Raw genomic sequence first — 15,364 nt, forward strand, 5'->3', positions numbered from 1 at the left:
GCCCTTCATGAGGCATACGGGGTCCAGATTCTGTGATAACACACCTGCACGTGGGAACTGATCAATATTATCGATTTGTGAACAATGGTGAAATTGCCCAAATTTGGACATATAATGGTGGGAAAGTGTTTGTCCCCTTACTCATTTTTTTTTTTTTTTGCATGTTTGTCACACTTAAATGTTTACCATCATCAAATAAATGTAAACTATTAGTCAGTCAAGACAAAATGCAGTTTGTAAATATTTTATTATTATTATTAAGGGAGAAAAAAAAAATCCAAACCTACGAGGGCATATGTACAAAATATTGCCCCCCACCACTAAAACATAACTGTAATTCATCATAACTGAGTTCAATTTCTCTAGCCACGCCCAGGCCTGATACTGACACACCTGTTCTCAATCAAGCAATCATTTAAATAGGACAGGCCTGACAAAGCAGATCAAAACAAAACAGATCCTCAAAAGCTAGATGTCATGACTAGATCTACAGAAATTTGGGAACCAATTAGAAATAAAGTAAGAGAGCTCTATCAGTGTGGAAAAGGTTATAAAGCCATTTTAAAAGCTTTTGGACTCCAGGGAACCACTGTGAGGGCCATTCTCCACAAACTGGCAAAACAAAGAACAGTGGTGAACCTTCCCAGGAGGGGCTGACTGACCAAAATTAGCCCAAGAGCGCAGCGACGACTCATCCAAGCGGTCACTAAAGACCCCACAACAACATCCAAAGAACTGCAGGCCTCACTTGCCGCAGTTTTAAGATCGGTGTTCATGACTCCAGCATAAGAAAGAGACTGGGCAAACATGACCTGCATGGCAGAGTTCCAAGATGAAAACCACTGCTGAAAGTCATACAGATCCACTATTCTGCAAGGCCATGCAGCTGAACAGGACAGGTTTGTTTAAATAAAAAAAAATACACCGCTGAGCAAAAAGAACATGCATAAAGGCTCATCTCAATTTTGCCAGAAGACATCTTGATGATCCTCAAGACCTTTGGGGAAAATACTCTGTGGTGTGACAAAGACAAAAGTTGAACTTTTTGGAAGGTGTGTCCCATTACATCTGACGTAAAAGTAACACCGCATTTCAGAAACAGAACATCAAACCAACAGTGAGAAATGGTGGTGGTAGCGTAATGGTCTTGGGCTGTTGTTTTGCTTCCGGACCTGAAAGACTTGCTTTAATAATTCGAACCGTGAATTCTGCTGTCTACCGGGTTCTGCAAGCAGGACAATGATACAAAACACACCAGCACGTCCACCTTTGAATGGCTGAAGAAAACAAAATGGACTTCGGAGTGGCCTCATCAAAGCCCTGACCTGAATCCTATTGAGATGCTGTGGCATGACCTTAAAAGGCGGTTCATGCTCAAAAACCCTCGTTACAATAATTCTGCAAAGGTGAGTGGGCCAAAATTCCTCCACAGCGCCGTAAGAGACTCATTGCAAGTTATCGGAAACGCTCGATGGAAGTTGTTGCTGCCAAGTGTGACAAACATGCAAAAAAAAAAAAAAGGGGCAAACACTTTCTTTCATACCACTGTAGGTTTCCACCTGACGCCATGCTACAGTACTTCATTTCACGCATCGTAACCGAAGACCCTCAGCATTGCATTTGGTGAATTTTGAATATTTGTAGAAGACTGAGTTGAGCACTTGTAATACTGTACTCGGGGGGGGGGGGGAAAAAACACTTGGATCCAGGAAATGGTTTCTCATGGGTGATTTGCATTTTGTGCAGGGCCTATAACACAAAAGAATGAATTCAACACACGCAAAGAAGTACGTAAAGAAGAGCTCACTACAGGTGACGGGTTTCATAACCTGGATAATATACATCAGTATTTTGTCTTTGTACATTAGCCAAAACCGATCATTGAGCAGAATAAACAGATGGTGGGATGTGATGAAAGACCAGCGCAGCAGAACGGGCACATACACTATATGGACAAACATTCACATTAAAATGCCACACATTCTGAAGTAAAAAATAAAATACAAATTTAAACAGAACAGAAAAAAATGATAAGCATGCATAACAATTTCTACTGAGGAAAACACTGACTCAAAAAAACAACAACAAACAAACAAACAGCTACTAAAATAGCAGATTTTTGGAGGACCTTAAATTGTACTGTGTAAATGAGTACACATCATAGGGGATTTATTGCTACATTAAATTGGGAGCAATAGCATTATTATACTGCATGTGTCCTAGCTATCAGACCAATTGAATACACTGCTTATACAGTATTTCATTTACTCCTTGATCAATGCCGGTTGACGTGGCGGAACATTTTTATCTGGAGGCACTTTTGCAATAAAACAGAAGGAACTTGCGCATGCACAAAATGAGTATGTTGCGTTGTTTGTGGATAAAAGAATGTGATAGTAAGACTTTCATTAGCTAAATAAAACCCAACATTACTATGGAACACATTTGAAAGTAGGTTTGTCAGTGTTTGATGACAAATGCCAAATATGGCTAGAGTCTAGAAATGATAAGTGTTGTCATTCATATAATGCTTGAATTAAACAAGCTTTTCACAACATTGCAATGCTTAATTTAAGACCTCCTGCTGAAAAATAAACCCACAGAGCACATGTTGGAGAGGGGAGAAAAAACACAAATGAGAGCCAGCGCAATTCATTTGGACTAAGTGCATGATGTATGGAGAGGGATCTTATATATTATCCGGCTTAGTCTGTGCTATATACATGTCTTTACAATATCTTCCTGAATATTGAAGCAGTTCATTGACTTGCAAAGTGTTTTTTTTTTTTTTTTTTTTCTTTTCTTTCTTTCTTATGTTCAGTTGGCACTTGCTTGGTGGTCTGTCAGCCGTGGTAGTCACTGTAATGTTCTATTGCAGCTTAGAGGAGCCAGTCAGTCTTCCTGCCAAAATAAGAGGACGACGAGCCTGGCAAAATGGTGGAAGAGTGCAGGAAACAGTGCCATGTTGAGTTTCAATTGGAGACCTATGGAGAAGCACACAACACAGGAATTATCACGACAGACCCACAGTGGTTGTTCAAACAAAAGGAGAAATTGAACATGACAGAAATGTGTTCTCCAGCAGGCTATAACAGAGGTCAAGACAGCTTCAATATCTGTAGTGCACACTACTACTTGTCACTGCGCCTAAAACTTCTGCCAAATGCAAAAGTGAGCTGTGGTACAAAGAGTCCATGTTTTAATGCTGACCAACAGTCTTGTATGAAACACCTGAAAGCAATACTTGGGCAAAGTAACGCAAAAGGAAATAACTTGGGTTGAAGTTAATTTTGTACAATTTTACTTGAGTAAAAGTCTTCAAGCATGTAACATTTGCTTGACTTCAATTTGACAGTTTTTAATGGTTTTAGAAACCACCTTGCTCGAGGAAGAACAACCTATCAGAGACAGAGGACATGACCGACGAGATGTCAATTCGTTTGCCGTGCGCACACGTAGCGGTCACCTGCACACCCCGCAGCCTCGCTCTAACCTGTTACCGAAGGCTTCAGGAGCTCTGCGGAAACTATTTCGAAATATCCACCTCTCGAAAAAAAAAAAAAAAAAAAAAGCCAAAGCACGGCTAAAAGACTCCTATGATAAAAAATATGAATGGATTGAGGTTTCCCTTGATGATGATTATATTATTCTATAATTATTAGTCATTTCAAACTGCTCGAAATTGCCAGAGGACTCTGCATCATTTGCACAATCGTAAAAACTAAAACTAAAAAATAAAATGTATCGGCATTACTGGTATTGACCTTTTGGAGAGGCACTGCATGGTCTACAAACTCATACACAAGATGTGATGTAGATGCAGTCAATGGACCATTAGAATACATTCCACAATTTCTCTCCATTTCTTGAAGACGCCAACTGAAGCCAAGCTATCAGCAAGAAGCCCCCGCAAAGAACAATGGTTCAAAAACAAATACACACTGAAGTAGTTCCAACTTGCCAAAGAACATAGCGCTTAGCCTCAGCGGGAATGGCGCAACATCACACAGACTGTTAAAAGCAAGACTGTTCTTCTTGGATTTAAGGGCTACGGACAGATGACACCCAAACACTGAATTCAAGACACGGTTCACTGTGAACAAAGGGAAGCATGTTGGCACAATCGTCATGATGCGTGGCCTATTTATGCCATTACGGACATCGTGGATTAGTTTGAATACATCAGAATGCTTAAACAGTTCATGCTGCTATATTCCAAAAAGGAAATGCGCTTGAAACAAGACAATGAAACCAAACACACCAGGAAGCAAGAAGCATCTTGGTTCCAGACCAAGCAGTTTTGAGGTCCCTTCTCAAGAGCAATTTTGATTTAATGACAAAAATCGTTATTAGTAACAACTACCGACCTATATCTAAGGCGAATAGAAGACGTTGTGTGTATATATATATATATATATATATATATATGTATATGTATATATATATGTATATGTATATATGTATATGTATATATATATATATATATATATATATATATATATATATATATATATATGTATATATATGTATATGTATATATATATAAAACTATTTATAAACTATATATAAACTATTTTTTCTATATATATATATATATATATATATATATATATATATATAGAAAAAAATGTTTTTTATTACTTAAAGAACATAGCCAGAGTCCAGCCAATATGCTCTTGGGCCAACACGGAGACATTAATGCATGCTTTTATCTCGGGTTAGAGTGACTATTGTAATGCCCTGCTTTCTGGTGTTCACAAAAAGATCATTTCAGGCTTACAGTTATTTCAGAACTCAGCATTACTTGTCCTGACAAAGACCAGAACGCGGGAGAACATTACACCAATTGTAAAATCATTGCATTGGCTCCTTGTGTGCTTCAGGATGGATTTTTAAGCTTCTTTTGTTGTTGTTTTTTTTTAAGTGTCTTAATGGTCTTGGGCCTTCTTATCTCTCACAGTTGCTTTTATCCTAGGAACCCTCACGGGCCCTGAGGTCCTCTTTAAGTAGCTTTTGAAGACATGATGTGTGTACTATATGTATAATGTACATATAACATGATGTATGAGTGAACTGAATGGTAGTTGGCGTTTCTTTTACCTGAAATGGTAATCGCTAGTGCGCTAATGCTAATTGTGAATGCTAACCGTTTTACTATACTCCTGCCTCATGAGCACTTCTGAGGACACAGGATTCAAAACCGGCCTCGTGTTCTCCCCGTGCCTGCGTGGGTTTCCTCCCACATCCCAAAAACATGCATGGTAGGTTAATTGAGTGCAAATGGTTGTTTGTTTTTTTGTTTTGTGCCCTGCCATTGGCTGCCGACCAGTTCCGGGTGTAAACTGCCTCTCGCCCGAAGATAGCTGGGATAGGCTCCAGCACGCCCGCGACCCTAGTGAGGATAAGCGGTACGGAAAATGGATGGATACATTTTCACACATGATCACAAGTGTCATGGTAAGAAAGTGTCAGAATCCAGCATACTTGCCCTGAAAACATGAATGTAGATCCTTGTTAAATATCACTCAAATGCAGTCTCTTGGCTTTTCCGTACACAGCGTGCGACTTTTCGTTTAAACGCTCCATGCCTGTCCTCCCGCCACTCTTTCTACAGAGGAAAAAAAAAGACAAAAATTCTGTTAAGTTAAAAAGTCGTTTTTCCCCATTCATCACTTCTTCTGCTTTTAACCAGCATACTTACTGCTGCATCTACGTTGGCTGGCGAGTCACCATTTGGGTCTGCCAGCATGGAGATAACACTAATCATGATAGTTTCAACAGTATGGATGGGGAGCCAGCGTTCTTCCGGTTTTTCATAGCCATACTTGTCCTCCCCAGGTTCGTGTAAAATAGAAATACATACATCTCCATTCTTGTCAACTACAACAAAAAACGGGGAATACAATTAATTAAATGACAACAAGCTAATCTTCAAAATAAATTAAAACTAGTTCATGTCTGCTTTGACAACTTCTTTCTTATGCAGTATACAGCCACATAACAAATAGGTTTCATTTCTATTCTAAAGTAGCATATACCAGTACAATAATAATAAAACAAAAGTTAATTGCATATAGTATAATAAATAAAGGTGAATCTCAATAAATTAGAATATTGTACAAAATGTAATTTATTTCACGAGTTCAATTCAAAATGTGAAACTCATAATACAGATGAATTAAACACATACGAAATAGTTTTCAAAAGGCTAATTCCTACCTACCTAATTTCTACACTAAAAATCATTTTGATTGTTTCTTATCTAATATTCACATTTCTGCTGAATGGCGGAATTTTGGGTTTTTGTTCGTGTAAGCTTTAATCATCAAATATATACTACATATATATGTTCGGGGTGGAAAGGTTTATGCAGCTCTCTCTCTCGATAGCTGCACATGCCAATGTTTATTTTATGACAGGAATTTCAGAATGATGTAACCAATGGTGTTCTCAATGGATATCACTCAGGGGGAAGTGTCCCACCGTACTAAATCTGAACTCTTTTAACAGTTATATATACTGTATACAATTAATATTGACTGGTAAATTAACTAACAATCCGGTCAGCATGGTCTTCATTTGAAGCTGAATTCTCGAAGACGGGTCATTTACTGAAACGTGGAGCTTAAAAAGCTCCGCGTCAGACCTTAACCTAAAAATGTTCATCAAGAAGTTGTCAATCGTTCTTTTCATCTTATCATCCATGGCTAGTTCCACACTAAAACGTATGGGCCTACTCATATAGGCCTGCCACGATAACATTTTTTTAGGACGGTACTGTATATTTTCCCAGAAGCGATCACATGCAACGATAGAATTGTTGATGTTTTTTTTAAGCCGCTGATATAATGATATTCGAGCATAATGATTCAATTACCGGTACATCCTTTTTAAAGCAATTACCTTTGTTCTCAAGAATATCAAACTAAAACTGTTCTCAAAAATATCAAATTAAAATGTACAACAATAAATCTAATATTTTAGATAAATTTAAATTATCAAGAAAACAGACTCAAGCGCCGTTCATAAAAATTGCACTTAAATATTCAACATTTAGGACAGAGTATAAAGAGTCAACCATCTCTTTGGCAATATGCTGCCGATCAAGTTTCCAGTCGGTTAAGAAAAACAATAACAGCGCAAGTAGATCAAAGCAACCTGTTTTGCATCAAGATTCGTACTGCCTATAAAAGTCTGCAGCATTTCTTGAAATGACGTTGAATGGCTGCATCTGTTTTGCTATAAATCAGGTCACGCTGCACCGCATACGTGAGCGTGCGCGATATACGCCGGCTCATTCATATTTGTATCGTTGGGCAAAGGCTTCTTTAATTGCAAGCTGACGGGAAACGGAAAATGTCCAACTGTGTTTTATCTTCCCAGTTGAAGAAATTGGAGTGGGACGGTTGTGTCTTACATGCATTTTGCCAGTTTGTGTTGCAACTTCATAGAAATTCGACACACCAAGTCATTGGTGTTAGAGAGAAGGCTATGTGCATCTGCCTTGAATCGAAAATGTTCCCACATCGTTGCTGTGGCATTAAAGGCTTTGGAACTAATTCAATTCATTCCTTTAATTGCACAGCTACATGTTAGCCGTCTAACTTAGCTTTGACTACGCAAGCAGCTCTCGCTGTCTGACTGCAGCACCCACATTTCAAAACTACGCACACACACAACCACAGGCAATCGCCCCCCCAGCCCCCCTTATCTCCGATTGGTTTAGATCACAAGGGTTTAATGTGCGTCTGCTTTCAAGGTCGCGGTGGTGTTTTTATTTTGTTACCAAAAATACTCAAATGGCTGCGAGCACCTGTGCAACCTCCTATTTTTTTTTTTAGGTGCACCTTTGAGAAATTAGTGCGTATGAACACAAATAGTGGATTTTGTCCCGTTCCACCCCTAATACATATATATTATTAAATATAATGTAAATATAATATAGTAAGTATAGTATTAAATATAGTGTAGTGAATCTATATATATATATATATATATATATATATATATATATATATACATACACACACACACACACAAGTTTCACTTTTTGAAATAAACTACTAAAATAATTGATGTTTTCTATAATATTCTAATTTACTGGGACACACCTACAGTGGATAGAGAAAGTGAACACACGTCTGTTGTAATACTCTTTCTGATTAAAAAAAAAAAAAAGTCTATAAGAATGGCTAAAATTGAACAGCTTTACAATTCCACTGAAAAGGAAACTAATCAATTAAGAGGAGACAAATCAACTAAAAGCTCAAAACAATCTCTGTCACCATCAAGCCACCATCTCACCATTTGTGCTTGACTGAGATAAGCAAAGTAAAGTTGATTGCATCAATATTCACACCCGAAAACTAAAACAGAGTTGTGCTACAACTACAGCATTACATATTTTGGGTATGAGTCCATCAGAATGGTGCTTCTTGACTTTGCCCACACTTCCTCATGAAGGGGGACCACAGTCCCGAAATATGACACTGAGGTTACGAAAAGTGCGCATCATAAGAATATGTCATCACACGGCATGAAGAGGCACGCTCAGTTACTACCATACATACTATTTTTCATTTGACTTTATTTAAAGCCTACAAGAGATTTTCAAACAACTTTACTGCCTTAGCGTAGGTTAGTAATAGACTCCAGCACGTTCCGGATTCCAATTCGGGTTACGTCGCCGCCGTAGGAACGTAACTCAGTCGTAAACCGACGACCCCCTGAACATAGCCTCCAAACGCGTCAGACTGTGATGGCATCGCTTGTACGCAGTTCTCTTCAGATCACGCCACCATTTTTTTTTGTTAGATTTAGGTGGGGGCTCTGGCTGTGCCACTGAAATTGCTCTCGAAAGTGTTCATTATTCTCCTGTTCTAGCCAAAGAAAAACAACACCAAAGCATGACGCTGCCATCACAGTGCTCCATTCACATTATGTTGGTCTAGTGATGTGCAAGGATCTTTTTTTTTTTTTGGTGAGCTGAACATAACTCGGCCAAAAAAAGGTCAACCTTGGAACATTTCACTCGTAACGTACTATGGGGGAACTGGATGTTGTTTTTTAAATGTCTGACAATAAAAAATTGCAAATATTGTAATTCAATTTAAAGGGCCAGGTGATTAAAAAAGGTATAGTTTATGATGTTTAGCTTATTGTACATTTTTTAAAATTGTAAACATTATTGGTAATCATTTGAAATTATAGTCTAATTCTTTTATATATTGATCAAGGGTATGTTCACTTTCTACGTCCACCGTAAGAGTTCCTGTGTTGTACATGAATATTTCTTCATCAGAATCCTGCATATTTCCATGGTGAACCACGAAGAGAGCCTTGTTAATCAACAATTTTAAACTTAATTTCAGGTATTTTTGCAAACACACTGTTCATCTCCTGGCTGTACCTACCATTAGGGTGCCAAATATCTGTGATAAATTTCATTTTAGGTGGCCTTAGAGGGTAGTCTTTGGGAAATGTCAGATGAGCTTTAAACACACCACCTTCACTGTGAACATTAAAAAAGGCCAAATAGAAGAATTACTTGAACAATGTCAATCCGATAACATTTCAAAACATTCATACCTGAAAGGGTGACAACAGTAGCTCAGAGAAAAGGTGAGTACTTACTAAAGTGTGTCTGGTGGCCCGATGATAAGAACTTCCCATCTGTAAAGATCATTATCCTCAATCAGGCCAGCTGAGAAACCTTCTACTGGGTTTTTATTGAGCTCTAGAGACAAAAAGAAATGGCAAGTAAGCCCAGTACACATGTAAGGATTATTCAAATCGGAAAAGCTTACTATCTGTGACAGACCCCACACGGAGAAAAAAAAATCTGACATTTAACAGTTTTGGTCATATTGTGTGTGGTGTGCTCCCATATTCTCAACACAGTTATGTTCTGCCGCCAATCTCAAAATCTCACGTGATCACACATGATCTCACACAAATGAATACAAGCAGACACTTCCGGGTATGCACCAATGTTACCCGAGCGTTTGCAAAAGGGCCGGAGGCGGCACCGTTTTGAAATGGCAAAGTCGTCAAAAATAACTTACTTTGGAAAATACTTCTCGCCGTCGGGGGAACCCACTTTTATACAAAATACGACATCGGGTAGGACATCTGGGTTTTCAGATTTTTTTGGATTGGCAACATTCTGTTTCACTTCACAGTTCACGGAGTCAATAGTCAGCGTTCCCCACATACATGAAGATTTTTGATCAGAAATGTTGAACACACGTTGTCAGCCCGACCCATTTCGGGCCCTATTATCGAGATCAATCCACTCTTAACACACCTCAGACATAAGGATAATTTAATGGGATAATATTGGACGGATAGTTAACTAGGTGTACTTTTCACTCCCTTGGCCTTACTTAACAACCCAATCCAGCATCTAAGGAATTAGACACAATTAGATCAGGGTTGCATTAAGATCAGCATATTGCAGTAAGCACACACCAAGTAATTATCTGAGGTCTACTAACTGTATTATGCTGCAATAGCAGGGCTGCGTAGCAATAAACAGCAACACTAGTAAATCTAAAAGCTCATCAAAGCTTGATGAAATTGTTTAGGAAAAGATATCTTGGGTCTGATTACACATGAACAAACAATAGATGAAGCAACTTAAAAGAGGGAAATAAATCTTGATGAAAGCGTCGTTCAAACAGAGATCCTGCAAAATAGCAAGATTGGAGACATAACAGGAAATCTGGCATTTGTTACGACTCATCGTACATACAAACGTGGAATATCACGGAAATGGCTGAGTCCCGCCAAATTAAGAGTGCTGCTCTTATTGTTCTTTGGATTCAAGTTGGGAGGTGCATATTACGAATTTGACTGATCGTTAACAATTTATTGGTGAAGTCTTTGAAGCAACTAAGGCAAAATGAAGTGCAATACTGCAACCAGCAAGGGAGGGGGGAATCTAAATTAGTAGGCGATCTAAAGAACGGCGTGAACTTGATGTCAGCTATGGGTTAGTTGGGTTCCAACTATGCAGACCTCCGCTACGGCACAATTGCTCCAAACAGCCTTATTCTGCTCAGTGCAACACTGGGTTTGAAACAAGAGTTCAGAACATTCAGAGAGGGTGTGCAATACAGTTAAACATTACAAATAATATTGCTAAAAATAATAAATTCATCATTGACCAACCCTCCGTCCCTCCGTTTTCTGTACCGCTGATGGTCACTAGGGTCGCGGGCGTGCTGGAGCCTATCCCGGCTATCTTTGGGCGAGAGGCGGGGTACACCCTGAACTGGTCGCCAGTCAATCGCAGGGCACAGAAACAAACAACCATTCGCGCTCACATTCACTGATCATTTTTCCGATAAACTATCGAGGACACTGAGTCAAATGCTCATCCCTCGTTTAATGTGATACAATATCCTGTTGAAATGAAAAGTTTTGATAGCATCATTCGATTTATTTTTCATTAAAAAAAAAAACAACAACATAAAATTGACATTGAATGCTGTATTGCTGAACAACTGAAAATAAAATGTGGATATAAGTGCTCTTTACTGGACTTCGATATTTAATACAGGGGGTCCTCAGTTACGAAATTTAAAAATTCAGATTCCGACAACTTTATTGATCCCGGTACAGGCAATTCGTATTCAGCTTCTAAAGAATAACACAGAATAAACAACATCCTAGAGGACACAGCAAATCGTTTGAGACCAGTTGCGCGAAGTGCATAAAAAGGAAGAGAATAAAAAAATAAATCAAAATAAAATACAAAACAATAAAACCACATCATAAAAGATGAAAAGAAAAGTGATTGATTTAACAATACAGGTAGTGGTTCTAGTGTTGACCGGCCTAAAACCAGAGCGAATGAAGGACTTTGAATACCTGTTTGCCCTCATAAGGGGGCACACAGTAATGCCGGCCGGAGGGCATTTATGCATTCAGGTTATTAATTGTCAGACTTAGGTTACCATGCATTGCTTACCATGCAATTAAAAAAAAAAAAAAAAAAAAAAAAAAACCTTGGTTGGCACAACCAGTTTGCAAGAAGATTTTTTTTAAATTTACAGTATGAAAACAGTGCTGTTCCGATTCTTGGACGTGTGCGGCAATACTGATCAAATACACTTGACCCACAATAAATGCACTGAAAGGTTGAAGCGATTGAAAACACACGACCTACAGCTCACCAGTGAGTGTCAATAGCTGAGATTTATGAACAGTAAAATTACAACCAACATTTCTGTTATGGTGTCGACTTGATTAAACACAAGTCATGTTCTCTCATAGACACCTCTTTGTGAGCGAATACTTGGTATCAATTTTGTTCTGAGGTCCTAAATTAGTGATTGCAAAAATGTAGTGTCAAACTTCTCCTTGAGACCATCCATCATTACTCCCTCAGCAACCAAGAAGAACCACTAAAAGGGATGGCCCAAAAGGTGTCTCGGTTTCAAACGTTTTACAATTTCCTGCACAAATTTAACTTCAGTTTTTCAAATTAAACCCCACATTTCCTTTTGTGTTTAGTTGGATTGAAGACTGGTCCAACATAGAGGGTATCTCTGGCTTAAAAGTAGGGTTGACAATAGTGCGATCAAATCAACATTTGTTAACTTGGCAGGCGGAAGTCGAACAGAAGTGACATTAGCCTACTGATTTATCACGAAAGAGAAAATTGGGCAAGTACAGTAGAGTGACTGCGTATTTATAATCAGACAATACAGACGGAGAACCGATAACATCCCTTGCCAACACCACATCTAAAAGCACGTCAGATGAAGTATATGTGCACAACAAAATGTTAATGACGATTACAACAAGCCCCACCCTATTTTTTATTTTACCTTTATTCATCGAGGAAAACATCATTTAGTTTTAAAATCTCGTTTACAAGAGTTTCCTGCTCAGGACAGGCATCAAACGGGTTTGACAGAACAAGCTAACAACATTCACAGTCTTTGGGACTTCTGACTACGAGTGACATAAATAATACAGGATTTCCTTTTACATACACTACTGAAAGGCTCTCACGCACTACAGAAATCCTTGTCGACAACATTGTGAAATACACATGAAGCGGCCTGCACCCCAGTTGACACTGTTCCAGATCGCCGCGCTATTAGTCACTTTACACTGCTCACATTTCTTGACGTCTCTGCACCATTTGTACAACGGTCACTGAACCACATCTAATGATTCATTTCAAACTGCTCTAAATTGCTAGAGGACTCTGCATCATTTGCACAATCGTCCCCCCCCCAAAAATTGTACCTGCATTACCGGTAAGCTGTCATTGCTCAGTGACTCTCCGCACTGTGTTCTTATGCCGCCGACGTATTTGCTGTCTGTCGTCGTACTCGAGCGGCTCCAACTCCCGGAGACAAATCCCTTGTGCTCTTTTTTGGACCTACTCGGCAAATAAAAGACGATTCTGATTTCAGTAGTGTGTGAGAACATTGCAGAGCGTTTCGGTAGTGTGAGAGTGTTTCAGTAGTATGTGTGAGCGCTTGAAATCCTGTGTGTAGTAGGCTCGTTTCACTCGTGTGTGTATAAGGGTGCTTCACTATTGTGTGTAAGAGATCATCCCGAATGAGTCCCCTGACGGCCCCTCAAATCTGACAGCGAGCCTACAATTGATCTGTATACATCATGACGACAGCATACTCTCTCCGTACACAACGCTATCGCGTAAAGACAATATTGTGTCTGTCAACAATTGCCTCGGCGATCTTCCCGCAGTTTATTCTATTCGTAATGGGACCTTCGCGTTAATGCGGAACGGTTTGCGCCCGCACCATCGTTCGAGTCCCAGCTATATGTTCATTAGCAAGGCAGGCAGCATCCGCTAACGCCAAATATGTCATTACCTGCGAGCTGTCTCCTTAGTAACAGCGCTGATTGAGGCTCTGTCATAGTTTAAGCCAATGTGATGCAGCTATTGTGAACAGTAATATGTCGCGCTAACAGCTTTATATTGTCGTTCACTACACAGTCCGCCGTCTCCTCTATTTTCCGTTTAGCATTCGCGACATCTCGTCGTCTTCTTCGCCGGGTATTGCTGCAGTCCTCTCTCTGCTGAGACCTGTTACTTCTTCTTCTTCTTTGGTTTGGTAGCAGCTGGTGTCCTCGTAAATACGTTGCTGCCATCTTCTGGCAATTACTTTCATTTCGAAATAGTGTACAGTAATGGGCAAACGTCTAAATGCAGCTTGCTTCACCTCGTTTGGATATGTGTGAACTTTTAATGTTGAGATATGAAAATTGGACGTAAACCATCATTTATTCAGCAACAAGAAGACTGTTTGAAAAAAAACAACAACAACTGGGTAACGTAAATGTAATATTCACTGTAAACGCTAGATGGCAACAACTGACGCGAGGCGCACTTCCCACTAAAATGTGATTATTATTTTTTTAAATCAATACATGAACATCTACCATATATATATATATATATATATATATATATATATATATAATTTTACTAAATCGAGCTTTATTTAATATTTGTTTTCCTCTTAACATGAACGTATAATTAATGTACTTTTATATTTATGATAAAAATTTGACTTTTGGTCAAAGTATTGTGTTGTGGCGAAAATCAGCACAGCCTACGAAAAACCCTACAATGTACCTGAATATTTCCTTTATGTCATACAGTCAGGGTTTTCATCTTGAGGAGCCACTGAACAGCTAACCACGTAACCTTGCTGATGGGTTAGCAACTCTTGGATCAATGGTCACTTTGTCAAAATGAAAGCCAACAATTAAACCTTGTTTTATGTTACAATAAAGCAGCTATGTATGTCCCAGTGTTTACACCATGGAAGGCAAAAGTACAGAAAGAAAAAAAAGACTGGTAAGTAGAAGTATTGGTTGAAATCATCAAAATGATAACTAAAATACAGAAAACTAAAACTTTTTTAAATAATGGGCTCCCGGTACCTGTTTTGATTTTGATTTATTGAATATTTATTTATTCAGATAAGACAACTGAGACAGATTCTCATTTGTAATGCTGACCTTCAAAGCAGAGTAAAACAAAGCAAATACAATAAAACAAATACAGTACATACAGGATACAACAAATTCTTCATTGTGATATAGTTATATGCATGCATCCATCCATTTTCCGTACCGCCTATCCTCACGAGGGTCGTGGTCGTGCTGGAGCCTATCCCAGCTGACTTTGGGCAAAAGACGGGGTACACCCTGAACTGGTCGCCAGCCAATCGCAAACTGCTAAACTGAAGGTTTTGCTTTTTGTTGTTTCAATGGGAGACAGGTCTGGACTCCCGGCAGGCCGGTCTAGTACTCTTTTACTACCAAACCACTCTGCTGTAAGACGTTTAGAATGTGGCTTGGCATTGTC

The 15,364-nt window shown here is 38.9% G+C and overlaps 1 protein-coding gene across 1 annotated transcript; it reads right to left on the bottom strand.

The window, feature by feature from the left end:
* Window positions 1-283: 283 nt before the first annotated feature.
* Window positions 284-14,064, bottom strand: ube2g1a (ubiquitin-conjugating enzyme E2G 1a (UBC7 homolog, yeast)). Its single transcript, XM_061701820.1, has 6 exons — window positions 13,860-14,064; window positions 9,634-9,736; window positions 9,414-9,511; window positions 5,702-5,880; window positions 5,489-5,608; window positions 284-2,984 (listed from the first exon to the last, which is right to left on the bottom strand). Exons 1-5 carry the CDS (start codon window positions 13,903-13,905, stop codon window positions 5,522-5,524), a joined length of 513 nt encoding a protein of 170 aa, XP_061557804.1. The 5' UTR covers window positions 13,906-14,064; the 3' UTR covers window positions 284-2,984; window positions 5,489-5,521.
* Between the last annotated feature and the right edge of the window lie 1,300 nt (window positions 14,065-15,364).

The sequence above is a fragment of the Phycodurus eques genome, chromosome 17, assembly GCF_024500275.1.
Source record: "Phycodurus eques isolate BA_2022a chromosome 17, UOR_Pequ_1.1, whole genome shotgun sequence".
In the NCBI taxonomy this organism is placed as follows: Eukaryota; Metazoa; Chordata; class Actinopteri; order Syngnathiformes; family Syngnathidae; genus Phycodurus; species Phycodurus eques.